This window comes from Adiantum capillus-veneris, chromosome 11 (assembly GCF_014529385.1).
Source record: "Adiantum capillus-veneris isolate H3 chromosome 11, ASM1452938v2, whole genome shotgun sequence".
Taxonomy (NCBI): Eukaryota; Viridiplantae; Streptophyta; class Polypodiopsida; order Polypodiales; family Pteridaceae; genus Adiantum; species Adiantum capillus-veneris.
In genome coordinates, this window is record NC_140941.1 from 94,916,207 (window position 1) to 94,936,499 (window position 20,293).

The window sequence follows — 20,293 nt, forward strand, 5'->3', positions numbered from 1 at the left end:
CATGTCATCATCTTTTTACGCCTTTTGTGGGTTCTGCTTCTAGTTTCTTGGGCCCCATCGAATGGGGCCCCATAAGTTGGTACAAACTTCTTCAATATTAGGCTCACTTGGCGAGGACTTGTAAGTTGGTGAAAACTTCTTTTGCTGCTTCTTCATAGGGTTTAGGCCTCTCGGCCTGGATCTGCAGGTTGGCTCCGTTCTTCATTGGCTTGACACGTCACCAGTTTGTGACAGTTTTCTACCATTTGATTCCTTGTTGGTTCTTTCCGTGTCTCCACTGGGGGTGGAGTGCTTTTCATCCTCTTGCACACGTGTAGTCGGTGGGATGGTCTTCTGTGCCGGATTCACTGCTAGAACCCATGTGCACTACAGAAAAAGGATCGGATCTTTCGTAGGAGAAGAATCGTCTAAGCTCTGATACCACTATAAAAGGTGTGGACACCCAAGTGAGAAAATTAATAGCGGTACACGACAATAAATTGCAACAATTGAACTTGAATAAAGAGAAAGAATAGTCCATTCCCAGAAGCACTGGCGTCCCAAAGACTGGGGTCCCTTCCAGTATTTCTTTCTTGATTGATGATCACAAAGTACAACTTGCCGTGGGTCTCTCCTCTCTGTAGGGCTCCCAAACTCATTTGCCAGAGAAAGAGCCATAGGCTCATATTTAAAGGTACAAGGGAGCCCTAAAACTGGGCACCCCCAAAAGTCAAGTGCTAAAAGCTAGACTTTCAAAAGCTGTCGCTCAAAAGTTACCAAAACTGTCTGTAGAGCCACGTCAACAAGCCAGCGTGATTTGTGACGCTATTTGCGGAAATTACTAGCCACTTCATCAGTTGGCAAGATTTCGAGTTTTCTGCTTTTTTACTTTCTGTTTGTCCACTGGTCCACTGGACCTAATCCCTTATGAGAGTATGCTATGTCATCACACTTGTGATAGTTAAGGTTTTCATAATTGACTGGAACTCTCCCCTCCCACACCTAGGTGCCACGTTAACAGCTTTACATTTTCCGCTGCAGATCTTACTTTTCTTCCCGTGATTTGCAATGTGAATTTGGGTGGCTTGGGTATGGCCTTCCCGTGTCGTGTCTTCTCCTCTGTCCGACGTCAAGTAATGCCACATTATCACTTAGTGAACACACCTCCGCCCCCCCTCCTGTGAAGGGTGCAGTGGAAAGGGGTTACAAGTGACAAACTTGTCTACAACACCGAGAAAACCTCCTCTCAAGACCAGGCAGCTAATGGATCTCGGATCAATTGCGACAAATCTCCTCGTACACAGACTCCTAGTGCGTACCGCCCACCGAACGGGCACTTGTAGCCAAGGACGCATGAGACTGCACGTGTAGGGGCTCAACTTGGAGGGGAAAGGGAGCGCTAGAGAGAGATGGAGTGATTGTTGGAGAAAAACCAATGCATATGAATACAAGGGACTCCCTTTTCACCATTCAACATTAAAAACTAATAGTTTCACAATCAACTCCACAATTCATAGATATATGCCCTCCAAATCTGTCTGCACACAATTTGCTAGGTTTCCATAGCCATAACCTGCAAAGAACTAGTCGTAACCTTGAAGAGCAAAACTCCAATTGGGGAATTTTAAAGCTTGGAAGAAATATTGAAAAATGAATGGGAAGAGATATGAAGATAATCAAAATTATTTCTACAGGCCGCTATGTGAAAAATTGGTGTGAATAGAGAGATGTCTCGGTACGACTACATGTAGAGAAGGCAAGACGAGGGTAAAACGTTTCATCCCAAAAGCATCAACGAGACACAACGAGATAGAACCTGAATTTTTTTGAAATTTGGAGTAATTTTTTTAAGCTTTTTAATGAGTTTTAGCTTTATACAAGTTTCACTTCAAAAAACTCACTAGCGGGTACTTATAGTAACCCGACAGAGCTCGCACTACAGTAGCGACTTGTCGTGCATGTGCATGTGCTTAATAAAGCAAGCTAAAAAAACCACAAAAAGAAATCCACACTTCCTTTTGACATCGGGTGGCATGTTCATATGTATAAAGCTACAAAAAAGGGGTGTCAAAAATGAGTCCAACAACATCTACGAACCAAACCTTCCAATTTGAGTGCTTAAATCACTGCTTTTTTACCATTTGACCATATGAAAGTGTTCCTAGACCATAGGGAAACCTTTTTGGATAGTTCTATTGCAATTTTTATTACGTGGAGCATGATGGATTGTGATCCATGTACCTTGAAAACGCCTCATAGAGGTCGATGGTGGAGAGAGGAAACGCTAGAGAGAGAATGTGGCGCACACACTCCAAAACGCTAGCAAACTGCAAAACCATAGAGAGAGAGTGTGTGCCCTAACGTCGGAACTTTGCACTCACTAGAATGCCAAACATACAAGGGGGTGGGTTTCATATATCGGCAATTAGGAAATTTGCCCTACCTACCATCCACGATCATGATAAATGGCTAAAAGTGCTAATAAATATGTGAACTCACTGAAAGTGAGTTGACACACATATTTACTAGCAGAACTGCAGAGCACTTGAGACTTTGACCCTGGGAGACCCTAGGAATGGGGGTCCTGCCTCATGCCAGCCTACTGGGTGAGCAACACCATGGAGTGCATTGCCGAGAACAGGTACGTCTACCTCGGATACGGCCGGGCACAGCCACAAAACAGCCCTCACTACCTAATCTGCTCCTGGGAGACATTGGAGCCACCATCGGATAGGAATCTAAACTCTTAACACCCCCTCTCAGCTCCTGGACGGGAAACAAGTCCAAGGGAGCTGGTATGAGAGGATAATGTCGCCTGTGGTAGAGGTTATCAATAGAGTTATCTGACGTCGGGATGTACACTAGTCGGATAGAGCCATCCTTGGTCTTCTCACGAACAAAATGGTACCGTATCTGTATATGCTTGGTTCGGGCATGGAACACTGGGTTTCTCGCATTGGCTATACAACTCTGGTTGTCAGAGTACATGATGTTCGTTTGCTGGGGAAAACCCATGTCCAAAAGTAGCCTCTGTATCCACATTGACTCACAAGTAGCACTGCAAACAGCCTTGTACTTTGCCTTTGTGGAAGATAAGGCAACTACAGGTTGTTTCTTATTGCTCCATGAAACTGCTCTTGAGCCAAAAGAAAAGGTGTAACCTGTAGTCAACCATCGTCCATTTGGATCTCCACCACAATCTGAATCACTCCATCCTCGTAGAATGATCCGGGAGTCTGTACCTCTAGCCGCATAGTGAATGCCTCGCCTTCAAATACCGCACAGTCCAAAGAGCCTCCTGCATGAAAGAACTGAGAAATCTCACTTGGAAACTGACATCAAACCGAGTGTTGAGAACCCAAATAAGAGAACCGACCAGTTTCCGATACTTTGTAGCATCTGCTACATCTAGGGAATCACACTGTGCCAACTGATTGGGATCCATAGGGGTTGAGATAGGTTTACAATCAATCATGCCAAATGCTTCCAACAATTCTGGGATATAGCGCTGTTGGGAGAGAAAGATGCCCCTCTCTGTCTGCCATATCTCCAATCCAAGAAAGTAGTGAAGCAAGCCAAGATCTGTCATCTGAAACTCCTTAGCCAAGGTCTCCATAGTACTGCGGATGTGCTCAACATGGCTACTTGTAATCACAAAAGATCGTGGAAAGGAGTGTCGTAGGAAGAAAGAGTCTTATCTTTTGGTACCACGCTTGAGGGGCTTGCTTCATGCCATAGAGAACCATGTCTGCAAAGTTTGGATCTGAAATTACCTTTTTTTCTTCTTGTAACCATGTGTGCAGGTGAAAATTAGTGTTCTTTTGCTGATTTTTGGTAAAAATCAGCAATTTAACAGGTGGAAATGCTGAAAATCAGAAGCTTTTTTATTAATTTTACTGATTTTTTCGATGAAAATCAGGCAATTGTTTACTAATTTGCTGATTTACAATCAAATTAAACTACAGTATTTTGTTTGATCTTTCTTTGCACTATGTGCGAAGCATAGAGAGAGAAAGAGAGAGAGAGAAGAGGGGGAGAGAGAGAGAGAGGGAAAAGGAAGAGAGAAAGAAAGAAAGAATTTTTAACGTCCATAGGAGGCCGAAATCGGCCTATGAGACAAATCAAAGTACATGGGGTGGGTGTCCTCTGGATATCCTGTGAAGGATGAAAAGGTACAAAGCAAAAATAGCTATCCTGTGTAAGGACTGAGGGAGGAGGGAGGTGGTACAAGGGGGGGGTTCTTAAAAAGAGGGGAGAGATGCAATCCTATATGCTGGGGTATATACAATCATGAAAGAAATGCTATCATATCTCTAGCTCCATCCTGTCCCGTAATCAGGGTGTAAGACATGGTGCATGGGTGAGTGAGGTGTGAACAATCCCCGTAGGATGGCGGCTGGATTTGCAAAAGCTCGGATGCGTCTCTCCTCTAGAGATCTGTAGTAGCGCTCCTGGATCTCCTGGATCTCTCTGGTGAAGTCGGGGTGCCCTACGCCCATGGGGACGTGGACGTCTGCGAGCTCGGACCTCCTCAGCCTGCTGTAGAGTCACTCCTCTCTGAGTAGTCTAGGATGGTGGTACTACTGTGCCCCTCTGGAAGAAATCTGTAAGCTGTGTCTGGCACTCGTCTCTCACGACTGATGATGTTTGAAGGAGAGAGTCCCTGTGCTGCTGTGCCTCTATGAGGAAGCGGCCGAAAAGTCGCTCGTCTCTGGACTGAAGAATCTGGTGTAAGGTGGGCTGATCTGCAAACAAAGTCGGAAATCTGCCTTTGATCCCCTCATATGCTCTACATCTGCACACAAAATGCTTCTCACTCTCAATGTCTGCTGTGCAAATTCTGCATATCCTCTCTGCCCTGGGGACATGTGCAGCTCTCCCTGCCTCAATCTCTAGCTGGTGTGATGATACTCTGAGCTGTCCAATGGCAACCCGTGCTCTATGTGGCATGTGGACAGCCATGTATCTCGGTCTCTGGATGAAACCATCTGCTAGGATGGTCAGGAAGTGGTCTCTGTAGTATTGCCTCTTCGTAGGAAGAGGCTCTCTTGGTGTGATCCATGTCTCTCGGATGTATAGTTGCCAGAGATCCTGTCTGAGAACTCGATTCCTCTCATGGTGTGAGAGGCGTATGTATGGGGAGTCAAGATCATACTGAAAAGGGGGCAAGTCTGTGATGTCCAAGCCATGGGATGTGAACCACTCTGTGACCTGTGAGTACCATGCTCTGGTGTCCCCCTCCTGATGTAGTTGTATCAATGCCTCGAAAGCTCTGCGTGTGAGTCTGTCTGGTGGAAGCTCTCGCATGCGCTGGATGAAGCAAACTGTCTGGAAGAGGGCGTCTACTAGCATCGGGGGTGCCGCTAGCTCTGCTCTGATGATGTCGTGTGGTACTGATGGTTTGCTATGGAGCAAACGAGAGATCATAATGATCTGTGGGCGCTCTATCTGTGTCCAGAGAGATGCTGAGAGTCCTGGTGCCCATACTGCGGCAACGTACATCATGGCAGGTGTAACTAACGTGTCAAAAAGCCACCCTTTGGTGCGGGGCTCCTGGAAGTGCTCCTGGTGGCATCTGCGCTCTAAGGTGGCCAATGCTGCATATCCTCGTGTAAGCCGGTCTCTGGCTACCTGGGTCATGGAAAATCTGCTCGTGGTGCCAGTGAAAGTCACCCCCAAATATACAAATGAATCAACTACCTCAACCTGTCCACTTGCTACCATGAGCACTGCTCTACTCCGGACTGTCCTGGAGGTGTGGAAGATCATGACCTTGGTCTTGCCAAGGTTCACTGTGAGCCCTCGATGTGTGCAGAAATCATCCAAGGTGTGTAGGTGGCTCTGTAGTCCCTCCTGTGTCTTAGAAACTAGAATAATATCATCTGCATAGAGCATAATATGGACTGGTGTACGTGTCAAGTTGGAGCCCGCCCCGCTTGCTCGTAGGATGTAATCTGCTATCTCGTCCATGTAGAGGCCAAATAGGGTCGGGGAGAGGGGGCATCCTTGCTTCACACCAATGGTGCTAGCAATGGGGTCCGATACTCCACCTGGGCACCGCACTCTACCTATGACCTGTGCATACAAAGAATGAATGGCCCATATCATCTCAGATGGTATCTGTAGCTCCTGGAGACGCTGAAAGAGTCTCTCTCTAGGGATGGTGTCAAAAGCCTTGCGGAAATCCACAAAGCAGCAGTAGAGTCGTCTCTTCCGTGCTTTCGCTCTGTCGATCAGGCAGCGAAGCACGAAGATGTGATCGATGGTCGAGAAAGTGCGTCGAAACCTTGCCTATCTTGGTGCACGTAGCCCTGATGCCTCTGCATATGTGTTGAGCTCTGCCTCAAGAACTGCCCCATATAGTTTGGCCAATGTGTGGCCAATCATGATAGTCCTGTAGTTCCCTGGGTCCAAGGTGTCGCCAGATTTGTGGATCGGCACAATGGTGTGCATGGTCCACTCCCCTGGTAGTCCCTCAACCAAAGCGCGGTTGAAGAGACGTGCTAGAGAGAGAGAGAGAGAGAGAGAGAGAGAGAGAGAGAGAGAGAGAGAGAGAGAGAGAGAGAGAGAGAGAGAGAGAGAGATTCCCTCTCTGCAACGTGACCTGAATCCTTGCGCAAGAGAAGAATCGAAATGCAGACGCTGCCGTGGATAGAATTGTGTAGCGTTGGCTCTTGCGTGGCTTTTTTTCGTGTGTTGGGCACAAAGGGGCACACACTCAACAAAGTCTTCCCTCTTCTTATGTCCACTATGAGTTGCAGAGAGGGTGTTAAAGTTATGGCATCTCAAGTGAATCGCCCAATGTGATGCCAATATTTATTTTGGCTTCTAGGTATTTATTTCACTTATTTGTCAAAGTTTGGGTAGGACAATTTAGTGAGGTGGGGGTATATATACAACCCATTGCCCCCATTGTATTTGTATCAATTCATTGACAAGTTCCACCCATTCGAAGCACCCTCTTCGAATTTTTTGACCTTTTTCCCTTGTCACTGGAGTCTGAAGAAGATGAGTTGTCCGAGCTGTCAGAAGAAGATGAGGACAAACTAGACAATCCTTCGAAGCGTACACGCTTCTTCTGTCGTTTTCAAACAAGGATTTTTGGCCCAAGTAACCGAAGAAATCAATTCCCCTGTTATGTTTCTTCAGTTGCTTTTCTTTTGACACAATAGTTGGTTGACTCGTTTTTCAACAACGTCCTCGAGTTCATCTTTCGTAAACATCCGTGGAACAAAAGGTCGCTTGAGGGCTGACTTGATTGGGGTATCGATGGCTTTCTGCCAATGGGTGGCACCTCGTCAATCGGGTGCCGCGTCAAAAATTTGGCATACTGAGGATCCTCCGCAAATTTGATCATCTGCCTTGCACACTCATCAACCTGCTGTTGACATTGCATCTCCATTAGCTGACTTTGCGTAGGACGACGTGGCCCATATTTGTATTCTACTAATCCATTCAAATTTTCCGTACTGCCTCCCATTTAAGAAGTATCGGAAGAAGGGTTCGTCTGGTTCTTGCGGGATTCGTCATTTGAATCCATGTGTGTCATGGTAAGAGGATCAAATTCCCCAGTAGAAGAGAAATCGGCCGTGCTCTGATACCATGGTCACAATCTTGGTCCCCTCCAAGAAGAGAATCCAACACGACACACGAGAGAATCACTTGAATTATTTCACAACTTTAAAAATCACAGTTTACTTTGGTCGACATGGCCCGACGTAGTTCAGTGCCCAGAGAAATTGGCCCCAAAGACTGGCGCCCTTTCGGTATTTCTTTAATATCAATGCTTGCTCAAAGTACAACTCCCGCGGGTCCTCGGCTCTCGGACTCTGCGTCCAGATGCTCTGAAGAGTGAGGCCCTTGGGCCCTTTTTATTCTTACAAGGGATGCCAAATGCAGAGCCCCAAAAGCAGTTAAACTCAAAAGTAAACTGGCTTAAAAGCAACTGGTTCCCAAAAGCTGCCAAAAGTAGTCAGCGCAGATTACGAAAATCCGTATAATCTGCCACGCAGTTGCACGTTTCGCAAAAAGTTAGTACTGCCACGTCAGCTACCTCTCAGTGTGTTTGTAGGCTTCCGTACTGTTTGCCACGTCATCATCTGTTCTACTGCCATGTTCGTACTGTGTGCCCACGTCATCCTGTGGGTAGGAGTGCCACGTCATCATTTTGTGATAGTTTCCATAGGCGTGCCTTCAATCACCTTCCTTCAGTTGCGTTACGTTGATGCCTGTCTGTTGCCTTCTTATGCCCTACTTGAGACTTCTCCAAAGCCTCCCGTACCTTGGCAAAAGTAGTGTCCACATCCTGTGTATACTGACAGTTTCCATAGGCGTGCCTTCAATCATCTTCCTTCAGTTGCGTTACGTTGATGCTTGTCTGCTGCCTTTACTTGAGACTTCTCCAAAGCCTCCCGTACCTTGGATTGACCTGCTTTAAAAAAATTATCTTTGGTGAGTTGAGTACTTTTTAGGGTTGCGAGATGCTCCCAAGGCTTTTGCCTTTATCAAACAATTTGATATAGCATTTTCTAGAGGCCGTTGTAAAGAGCACTCCAAGATCGGACGGGCAACATCCTTTCTGAAAGGCAATGCAGAGACATGGTAATCCACTCTTTTGTTAAGGAAACAAGCATTGACAAAGTGGTTGAAATTCAAGAAACTCTTTATTTCTTCTTGGTTGACTCAGGAGTATGAACGAGATGTGAGAACCGATTGGAACCACCTTCGGATGACTGGGGGTGACACTTTGGATGCTTACTGTGAAAGGTTTTGGGATGCTTTCCTTGTCACAAGACGGGCACCACGTGCCAATAGAAAAAAACAGACTGAACAGACTTTTAGCACTTCAATAACAACTGAAACTGAAAGAGAGAGAGCACACGCGACACAGAGTGGTGGAATTCCACCCCAGAGAGTATTGGCCCCAAACCTTGGCGCCCCTTTCGGTATTTCTTTCTATTGCATCATCAAAGTACAAGCCCGTACTCCATCCTTTGCACCTTCGTCCGAAAGCATACAAGAGAATGAGCCCTAGCCTCAAATTTAAAGGCCCTTGGCCATTAAAAGCAGTTTACATGAAAAGCCTTCAAAATCAAAAGCATTTGGTCCAAAAGAGATGCCCAAAAGCTACCAACGTGATTTACGGAAATCCGTACAAGTGCCACGTCAGCAGCGCAAATCGCGCAAATTTGTACAGTTTGCCACATCAGCAGTCAACGTGAAACGCGGGATTCCATACAGGCTGCCACGTCAACAGTGGGCGCAAAATCCGGGTTGTCCATACAGTTGCCACGTCATCAGTTTCTGTTGCTTCTGCTTCTTAGGGTTTAGGCGCCTCGGCCGGTGATCTGCAAGTCGGCTCCGTTCTTTAGTGGCTTGACACGTCAGCAATCGTGACATCCCTCCTTGAAAGAGAGTAATCGCCCGCGATTACAGCATATCTGCAAAACAATTCAAGTAAGCTTAAAAATTTTCGAGGGTCATTCCGAGGGACAATCAGTTTGCTCCTTTTTTTTGTTAAGGAGTTGGCTTCTCCTTTCGTCCAGATTGGAACTCTTGATATGCCCGCGTAGTAAAAGTAGCCATCACACCTAGACCGCACTAATCTTCCATGGTTGTCTTGATGCACTAAAATTACATACCCAGGCAATCTCATCCAATTAGGAATGTTCAGTGGTTGGCACATCACAATGCAACACAAATGCTCACATATGCATGTTACAGACACAACAAACAGCGCCCCAAGACAAACGGTCTACTTTATGAAGCTACTCAACGACTACCTCGTCACTCCCCCCACAAATAACCTAAAAAGGTCCGGGCCATGAGCTCAGAAGACTGTACAACCAAGCGCTCCCCAGACCGCAGCCTACGTCGCTTGGAGGTTCAAGTATACAACCGAACGCTCCCCAGACATCCCGTTTGCGTCATTCGGAGGTTTTCTAGCATACAGCGAAACACTCCCTAGACATCCCGTCTGCATCATTGCGAGCTTTTCAAGCATACAACGAAATGCTCCCAGACATCCCGTCTGCGTCGTTCCAAGGTTCAAACAATACCAAAACAGCATTTCTCACTACTCCAATCGGGAGTAAAATCACCAATTATTGAAACCATTATTAAAACCAGAGTCAAACATTTTAAATCTGCACCAAGATAGGTTCAAAACAAATACCATCTATTCGAAAAATTCCAAACATGATCACCAAACAAGTTCTCAAGCAAAACTCAAACTTAAAAAGCAATCTCGACATCAGTCAAGCTCGAAAAGTCGACTGACTTCCATCCTGAAACTTGCACCAAAAATTAGGGTTAGATTCCTTCCATAAGGTCGTAGCCAACCATAGCATGGTCCATCAGCTCTTGGACAGACAGTCTTCCTCTGGCTTCAATGGTAGTCCCAAGACATAGCAATCACACTGAACCTCCAAGGTTATCAGCTCGAGAAGAGACACCTACGGAGAGATATTGAGAAATTTCAAGTTATAATCTGCTAGGGTTTCCATGGCAAGCATTTTAGGATGCCCCACTCTGTCAGAAGTTGCACTTTGAAGGAAGATGTCAGAACCCATATAACTTCGGGCAAATTTTTTTCTTGAAAGCTTGCCAAGTCCTTGGAGTGTGCGGCTTGGTAGCTATAGACATCAACATCTGCATGGCACTGCTTTTGAGAAAAACAGTGACTCGAAACAAATCTTGGATCCTTCTCTTGTAAGTGATCTTTTTGGCTTATGCCCTGTAAGACAGGAGCGCGCCCGATGCGCGATGAAGTAAGGGTGGGGAGTGCCTAGTAAGTCCGGGATCGAGGCCCGAAGATACTTAAAATAAAATTCCAATAGTCTCTGGTTTGCTTTGTTTGCTCTTTTGTAGAACCGGTATGCTTTCAGAAAAGCACATGCCTGATGCTCTGATACCAGTGTCACAATACGGGCACCACGTGCCAATAGAAAAGAATAGACTGAACAGACTTTTAGCACTTCAATAACAATTGAAATTGAAAGAGAGAGCACACGTGACATGGAGTGGCGGAATTCCACCCCGGAGAGTATTGGCCCCAAACCTTGGCGCCCCTTTCGGTATTTCGTTATATTGCATCATCAAAGTACAAGCCGTTTACTCCATCCTCTGCACCTTAGTCCAGAAGCATACTAGAGAATGAGCCCTAGCCTCATATTTAAAGGCCCTTGGCCATTAAAAGCAGTTTACATGAAAAGCCTTCAAACTCAAAAGCATTTGGTCCAAAAGCAGATGTCCAAAAGCTGCCAGCGTGATTTACAGAAATCCTTACAATTGCCACGTCAGCTACGCAAGTCGCGCAAATCCGTACAGTCTGCCACGTTAGTAGTCCGCGTGAAAAGTGGGATTCCGTACAGGCTGCCATATCAGCAGTCAGCGCAAAATCTGGGCTGTCTATACAGTTGCCACGTCATCAGTTTCTGCTGCTTCCCCTTCTTAGGGTTTAGGCCCCTCGGCCGGTGATCTGCAAGTCGGCTCCGTTCTTCAATGGCTTAAACGTCAGCAGTTTGTGACATTCCTTCCGACCTCTTCTTTCTAGGAGCAGATTGAGAGGTTTTGTTGTGGACTTTCCAAAGAAATTCGAGACTACTGTCTTGAGAAGAAGTCAGAGTCCATTCAACAATTGACTTACCTACCAGATGAACCTTGGACAAGTCAGAACAAAAACACACGACAAAGAGATACACGATCTTGATTGACAGAAGAACATGGATTGACAAAAAAACAGGTGGAGGAATATTTCAAAAGCAGGAAAATGTTTTGAATGTGGAGAACAAGGACATATCGTTAGGAGATACTCGTTCCAGAACAGATATTAGAAAATCATGGATAGCATTACTTTGCTTTATGAAAATAGAAGATGATTTTGAATTTTGAATGAAACTAATGTTGTATGAAAGAACCTGCTATTTGTGAACATATAACAGGATTAAGAATGAGATGATGATGACTTTGGAGCAGTGGCAACTCCCGAATGAACCAGAATTGGAAGAGGGTGAGGAAATACTCGTGTTGGAACAAATACTGGAAAGGAAAGAGAAAGGTAAAGTGAACGGTAGTTCTTAGTTAAGAACCATCCGGCATTGAATGTGAAGTTGATGGAGGAGGACCTATCAGATACTCCTCAGATTTGGAACTTTACCTTGACGCTTTCGGTCTAGCTTTGGCTATTCCAAGAGTTCTCGGAGATCAGCGTGTTGAATTTAGTGCAGGTGGGACTGCACAAGAGGGGATTTACACCGCTTCTTTGTCACAGATTGCTTGGATGGAATACAGTCATTGATTTTCCTTTGGACTTCAGGGATACTGATGTGCTGAGAGTATTTTGCTAGATGACTTTATGAAAGAAGTACTTCGACATGGGATGATTACTTGCACACGACAGTGCTAGAGTGCAGAAATCTATGGACATGATGGCAATATGGGGTTAGTCAATCCGACATCAGTGAGATCTGAGATAGATCTAGATGCGGTTGCTAAATACGTTGCCAAGAATCATGCTCCTAGATCAGAACCGAATCCATGGACGTGATTGAGATATGGGATTAGTTAATCGACAACAGTGAGTTCCCGTGCGGATCTAGATGCGATTACTAAATACGTCGCCACGAAGCATGGTCCTAGATTCAATGTGATGTGATTTGAATGTGATCTGAATGTCATGTGATGTGACTGTCGTCTTTGTACAAGTGTTGGATTTGTGTCGTTTAGTGCGTCGGTACTTAGTGGTTTATGGCTTATGTCTCATTTTGTAGGCGTAATCAAGGGCGATTACAATTCTTTCAAGAGGGGGTATGTCACAAAATGATGACGTGGCACTGGTGCCCGCATGATGACGTGGACACACTGTACGTACATGCAGTACTACAGATGATGACGTGGCAAACAATACGGAAGCCTGCAAAATGCGCTGACGGCAGTTGATGTGGCAGTACGGGCTTCCGCGAAACGTGCTGCTGATGTGGCAGATTGTACGGATTTTCGTAATCTGCACTGATTGCTTTTGGCAGCCTTTGGGAACCAGTTGCTTTTAAGCGAATTTACTTTTGAGTTTAACTGCTTTTGGGGCTCTGCTTTTGGCATCCCTTGTAAGAATAAAAAGGGCCCAAGGGCCTCACTCTTTAGAGCATCTGGACGCAAAGTCTGGGAGCCGAGGTCCCACGGGAGTTGTAATTTGAGTAAGCATTAATATAAAAGAAATACCGAAAGAGGCGCCAGTCTTTGGGGCCAATCTCTCTGGGCGCAGAACTACGCCGGGCCATGTCGACCAAAGTGAACTGCGATTTTTAAAAAGTTGTGAAATAATTCAAGTGATTCTCTCGTGTGTCGTGTTAGGGGACCAAGATTGTGACAAAAACGAAAGAGTAAGAAGAGGCTTTTTCCAAAGCTAAGTATGCGATTCTATGGACCGGTCATTTGTGGACACCTTTGTCGACGACATCATGGTATTCTCCAAGAGTGAGGGAGAGCACAGACACTTGAGCACTAACGATAAGATTTTTGAAGCAGATCAATATACACAGGATCTGGACACTGCTTTTGCCAAGGTACGGGAGGCTTTGGAGAAGTCTCAAGCAAGGCATAAGAAGGTAGCAAACAAGCATCGACGTGACTTGCAGCTGAAGGAAGATGATTGAGTGCTACTACGGTTTGAGAAGGCACGCCTATGGAAACGGAAGGTCTTTTTCCAAAGCTATGTATGCAATGCTATGGACCTTTCTAGACACAAGAAAAGATAAATGATGTATCGTTCAGACTGAAGGTACCGGATACTTGGAAGATTCACAATGCATTTCATGGGAGTCCATCAAGACCTTTCAAAAGTAAAGTGCCAATGGACAAGGAACTAGATGAGCAGCCCGAAGTAGAAGAGACAGAGGAGATTCTCATTCTTGAACAGGCTTGGCTCACAAGGAAAGGAAAGTGAAAGGTAAGCTGACACAATGGTATTTGGTCAAGTTCAAGAATTATCTGGCTCTTGATGCCAAGTGGATGGAGGAGGAGGACCTAGCAGATACTCGAGGTTTACTTTGAAGCTTTTGGTTTAGCATCGACTATTCCAAGAGTTGCTGATGAATCAGCTGTTTGAATATGGTGCGGTGCGGATTGCACAAGAGAGGAGTTACTCTACTCCTTTGTCACAGGTTACCTCGATGGAGTAAAGTCATTGATTTCTTTTGAGATTTCAGGCATATTGACGGGCTGACAGTTTTCTATTGAATGACTTTACGTAAAGAAGTACTTTGAAATGGTAATTTCAAAATGAATGTGCTACATGTGCTCTCTTGTGTGTAATTTTTGAGTGCATGTTTAAAAGGCGAAATGACTGCAATATTTTTTCTTGCTCACATGAGGGGTGATGTGGATATAATAGTAACGAGATTTAGTAGATCAAGACATCCGTGAAAAGACCAACACGGTGTGGATGTGATTGCTAAATAAGTAACAAGGATCATGATCTCATCTAAGATCTCAACGGGGATAGTGATGTGAATGTTCAATGATTGTCGTCTTCGTGCAAGTGTTGGATATATGTCGTCTAGTACGTCTGTACTTAGAGGCAGTGTCTGTTGAACTAGTTTTTGTCCTATTTTTGTTTTGCAGGCGTAATCGAGGGCGATTACAATTCTTTCAAGAGGGGGGTATGTCACAAAGTGATGACATGGCATAGCCTAAAGGACAAAGGCTGGACAGAAGGGGGCCTAAGCCCTAGAGAAAGAGCTAGAAGAAGGTTTATCAACTTACAGAACTTATCCGAGTGGCCCTGGGGGTTAGGAATTAAAACCCTAACCCTCCCGACTCTTGGAACCCAGCTGAGGGGCCTAAAACCTTTTAAAATAAAAGGTAGGCCCAAAAATTGCACGTGGCAGCGCTATACGGTTTCCCGCATTTTGCGCCACAAAGCGTGCTGACAGTGCTGCTGTGATGCCTTTGAGCAAGGCCAGGGGCCTTCAAAAGTGTGCCAGGGCCTCTTCTCAGGGCAGAGTAGCTTGGAAGCTTACTTGAGAGAGGACCCTCGGACATGTTGAAGCTTAATAAATAGAAATACCGAGAAGGGGCATGAGTCTTTGGGGCCAGTGTTTTTGGGCGCGGAACTCCACTGTACTCTCTCTCTCTCTCTCTCTCTCTCTCCCCCACACACACAGTTGTTTTCAGTTTCTGTCACGTGTTGCTCTAGATCTTCGGCTTGGGGTGTCCAAGTCTATTACATTGTTCTGTGGAATTCTTCTCTCATTGCATTTTGCTCTCTGTTGTTCTGTTTATCAGGCTATGCTTCAGTTCTACCTCGATTTTGGAGACTATGTACTACATGACGCTGATCCAAGTTTGAATATTTTTTTCAAGTCCTGTTTGAGTCGGTAAGTACTCGCAATTCAAGGAATGACTGTGTTCTAACCATTTCTATATTTTTAAAATCCTTACTGGTTTCTCTCTTTTTTGGGGGTTGGCTTACTTGATTGGTTTATCTGGTTCCCTCAACAGACTATATGCTGATCGAACTGTAGCTTGTGCAACACTTGATTTTTTAAATCACAATAAAAGAAAACTCTTGCTTTCACATCCAGCATTACTCCCTCAGGTACATAGTTTGTTCTTATTAGGTTTTACTTGCTGAATCCAAATTGGCATATTAGATTTTAAACTTCCAAGTCTGTGCCTGCAGTATTTCCCTCTTCTACTTAAAATCATTGCATGGAACGGGACTATGTAAGAGCTCTTCTCATTTCTTGGACTATATGAGTTTTGGGTTACTAAGTTGTATGGACTCTTCTCTGTTTTGTTTGTAATGTGCATAGATAAATCACAATGAAAAACTGTGGTGAAGAGACCACTTGCACAATAACAAAAGGACCACGATGTGATATGCAAAATATGTGGAAATGGACATGCAAGGGAATCATGACATGAATATTTCAACCGAGATGCCTAAGCAGTCATGCTAGGAAATCATGACATGAATGTTGCAGCCTTGATTGCCATCCTTCCAAACTCATACATTTTCCTAGAAAACTACCCCTGAAGGCGTGACTTAAGAGACATCCAGAACAGAATGCCTTTCAACTAGAAAACATTTGTTTGAAACACCATTGACATTATATAAAATTGAAAGCATTTGTGGTGGTTCAAATATGCGCCCACCAAAGAAACATCTTTGCCTTGTGTGAGAGAGCTTGCCAAGACAACCCCACACTCTCCCATCTACCTGGACCCACCATTTGTTGGACTTGTGGGCCCAACCTCTATAGCCTGCTACATACTTTGCACCACCCTGGAAGACTCACATAAATTTTGATTGGGTTACATGTGTTCCTTTTTGGCATGCCACACACCTTCGACAAATAAATCTTTGGAAACCTCCATTTTTGGTACCCCTACCATATGAAGTATTGTTCTCTCTTTGTTCTCTTGCTCATATGGACTTCAGAGTTGGGCCCCTCCCTTCCACTTTATCCCTTAACTTGTTCCCACCAAATCTTGCCTATCCCTCCTCCCCCCCCCCCGGGTGCACCACTCTATACTCCCATAATTTTGCCTATTCTCCCCCTCCCCCGTGACACCACTCTATAATCCCATAATTGTTGGCTTACCTCCTTTAATTGTGCCACGGATCACTCTGATCGGATGGAGGTGCATCTGACTTTTAAAGGATGAGATATTGTTTTATATACGGAGACTCGTCAATGTAAGGCGAGACTCGAGGACCTTGCCGACAGTCTATACCCATAGATGGAATTAAGTGGCTAGGAAAAAAGCTTGTGGGGTACCAGTAGAAGATAGGGAGGGTTTGCCATGCTTTACATGGAGGAGTTACATCCTATCATACAGGTATTACAGAGGGATGAACATGCTCGTTTTATATGGATTAGAGTTAGGCAGAGGATTGTCGCCCTCTTTATATTTCCATATGCTACTTTGCTCTACCTCTAAATATAGTAGCCCAGAGGCGGAATTGCTTTATGTGATCATGGATGAGTATAAACAGCCTCTACATAGTAGAGGGCGGTACTTACTCAATTATCTGTTAATTTTACACAGAGCATTGAGAAGAAAAGAGAACACAGGTGCGTCCAACAACTAGAATGTCACTGCGCACGCGAAGACCGACATCTTGTAGGCCCCAATGACTGGCGCCCCTTTCGGTATTTCTTTATTCAATTAAGAACAAACGTTTTAAACTCATAGATCAAAGCTGTCCAAACCTGAGGAGGGCTGAAATTGCAGGTTTTTGACCCAATTTCGGAAGCATAACGACGCCAAATTCCCTGTGTCTAGGACGGATTCCCTCGCAATTTAGCAGCTTTTTGGCAAGCTGTAACAGAATTTCAGCGTGCTGTAATTTCCTGTTTTGTCACTGCCAGGTGCCCTGGTGTTTTCTTGCAGTTTAGGTGCGAAACCCTAAACCTGCAAAAAAACACAGCAGGCTGTAATTCTCTGTTTTGGATCGTTTTTAGCGGAGCGAACAAGTCTACGCGTGTTCCAAGGGGCTCTTGCATGCAATAGGACAATCCTCCTATGATTTGAACGAGTTTTCAAGCAAGAAAACTCTCCAAATTCGTAATCTTCCGCGATGGAACTGTGCATACCTATGGGGGATTAGCAATTGGCTAATCCGGTTCCTGTTCAGAAGGCTCTTGCCTTGGCAAACGCGCATAAAACCCCAAAACTGTACATACTCCACCGAGAAGCCCAACTAGTGGCGCATTACCATATATGCAAAGGGGAGAGAGAGATGCGCGAGAGCAAATCATCGCGCTACATGAGACAAAGGAGAAGGCAAGCTTTTCATTAAAGCTGTGAACCTGCACCCATTACTTAGTACTCACACACACTTTCTAAATGCACTTATGAAAAAATCAGCCTTCTCTCTTAGTTTTGGGCGCCCTCTCTTGGGATGAGAGTCGTGTGAGTGTGTGTTGACCTGCAGGTTGCTCTTCTACTGCCTTGTGTCGAGTTTGCCTCTTAATTCCCTAGTTCCCATCAACTTATATAGTTGTTACTGGCCGAGTAGCCCAAATTCCACTAGGCGCACACAGGCTTCCATACTCATCAGAATTCAGTGCTAACTGGCCCGACCAGTCCCTAACCGACCGACCTAGATTTTCGATGTGAGAAATCTGTTTGGCCGCAGCGGTTTCACACTGGCCATGTAATGTCCACTTGCACCTTTTCAAGGGTTCCGTGGAAAACAAGTAAAATTAGAATAAATCAAAATATGTAGTATATTTAAAGAAGGCAACAAGAAAAATACACCTCCTGGTGACACACCCACCCTTGAAATACTGCAAGCGACCTACCTTGCATGCCAATAATACATGCTGATATCTCTTGATATCACATATATTCTATGATGGGAATCAAGGACATGATTAGACAATCCCACCAACCTGGCTACCACATATATATCAAGCATAGAAGTCTTCTGGTGTACTCTGAAGCACAAACTTCTTCATCAAGTCACTGGGGATTCTGTCACAAACTGGTGATGTGGCAGAGCCTCCCGGACATAAACACACACAACATGCTGACGTGGCAGCAAATACGGACGCCCGGAAAATGCACCGACAAGCTAACGTGGGTGTACGGATGTCCGAGATACGCGCTGACTGTGCTGATGTGGTAGCAAGGTACGGACTCCCCGCTTTTTTGCTGACTGTACGAACATTCGGCGTTTTACGAACAGCAGTACGGAATTCCGCTTTTAGTGCTGGCAGCTTTTGGGATGGTTTGTTTTTAATTTTAGATGCTTTTGGGGGACTCTACTTTTAGCAACCCTTGTAACTTTTTATAAGGACCCTCTGGGGCTCACTCTGCAGAGCATCTGGACGCAGAGTTTGACAGTGAGCAGTCGCGGGCTTGGTTGTACTTTGCTCAAAGATTAATATAAAAATAAATACCGAAAGGGGCGCCAATCTTTGGGGCCAATATCTCTTGGCACGGAACTATGTCGGGCCGTGTCGACCCTCTTGTGATCTGTGAATAAATTTGAAGTGAATCCCTGCTGTGTCGCGGTAGAATCTTGACTTGGGGTGTCCAAGTTTGTTACAGTGGTATCAGAGCATGGCCGATTTCTCTTCTACCGGGAAATCCGATCCCTTATTTTACGACACTTATGGATTCAAAAAGAATCAGTCGACTTCTTTTGCATCTGCTGATGCGGGAGGAGACCACGCGTAAGATTTTAATGAATTAACAGAGGAAGAGTATGTGCCACCTCGGCCTACTCAGTATGAACTTCAAGAGATGTAGCGTCGACAATAGGTTGACGAGTGCACAAAGCAGATGATTAAATTTGCGAAAGACCCTCAATTTGCAAAATTTTTGTCTTAGTAATCCATCGTTGAAGTGCACACTCAGTGGCAGAAAGCCACCGAACCACCAATCAAAGCGGCACTCAAGAAACCTCCTCCTTCGAGGATGTTTATAGAACAAGAACTTCAAGAGGTGGTTCAGACTCAGATTAGTCAGCTTTTGGACACGAAAAATCAATCCAAAAAGCAATTGAAAAAGTGTAAGAAGGGGACTGATTACCCTGGTTATTTGGGTCGTCAATCTTCTTTTGCATCTGCAGGAAAGCAGAAGAAGCGTGTATGCTTTTCTTCTTCTTCCTCTTCTTCTGACAGTTCTTTTAGCTCTTCTGACTCAGAGCGAGGAGGACAGAAAGGGTAAAAAGTGAAGCAAAAAGCAAAGCTTCGAAAAGAGCAAGAAAAAGGCAAAGAAACTCAGATTTTGACCAGTTTCTGATAGCTCTACGGAGGAGTCATCCTCTGACAGTTCGGACTTCGATGACCATATGTTTTATGCAAAGAAGAAGCACTTCTACAGAGCCAACCAATATGACTTCCTCGAAGACAAGAGCAAGAAAGCAAAAGAATTTAAAGGTGGACAATCCATAAAATTTGAATCCTTTTCTGGATTCTGAGATGCTCCGAGGGCTTTGGCCTTCATCCAGCAGTTTGACATAGCCTTCTTTGGAGGGCATTACGCAGAGCACTCCAAGATTAGGAGGGCTGCATCTTTTCTCAAATGAAATGCTCGAACATGGTGGTCCACTCTTCTTCAGAGGAAAGAAGCTCTAGTCAAGTGGTTGAAATTCAAAAGGCTCTTTATTTCTTCTTGGCTGACCCGGGAGTATGAATGGGATATAAGAACCGCTTGGAACCATCTTCGGATGACCAAGGGAGATTCTTTGGATGCTTATTGCGAGAGGTTTTGGGACTCTTTTCTACCAACCTCTTCATTTAAGAAGGTCACTTTAAGGAACAGATTGAGCGGTTTTGTTGCGGACTCCCTACAGAGA

At 45.0% G+C, this 20,293-nt stretch overlaps 1 protein-coding gene across 2 annotated transcripts in view; it reads left to right on the forward strand.

Annotated features, from left to right (window-relative positions):
- LOC147447676 (AP-5 complex subunit zeta-1) overlaps window positions 1-20,293 on the forward strand; it is an 84,546-nt gene that overhangs the window by 46,022 nt on the left and 18,231 nt on the right. For both annotated transcript variants that reach the window (XM_086523404.1, XM_086523403.1), the window contains exons 3-5: window positions 15,262-15,353; window positions 15,478-15,574; window positions 15,659-15,702. In XM_086523404.1, coding sequence (XP_086379530.1) covers window positions 15,262-15,353; window positions 15,478-15,574; window positions 15,659-15,702 — 233 coding nt within the window. The remainder of the gene's footprint in view (window positions 1-15,261; window positions 15,354-15,477; window positions 15,575-15,658; window positions 15,703-20,293) is intronic.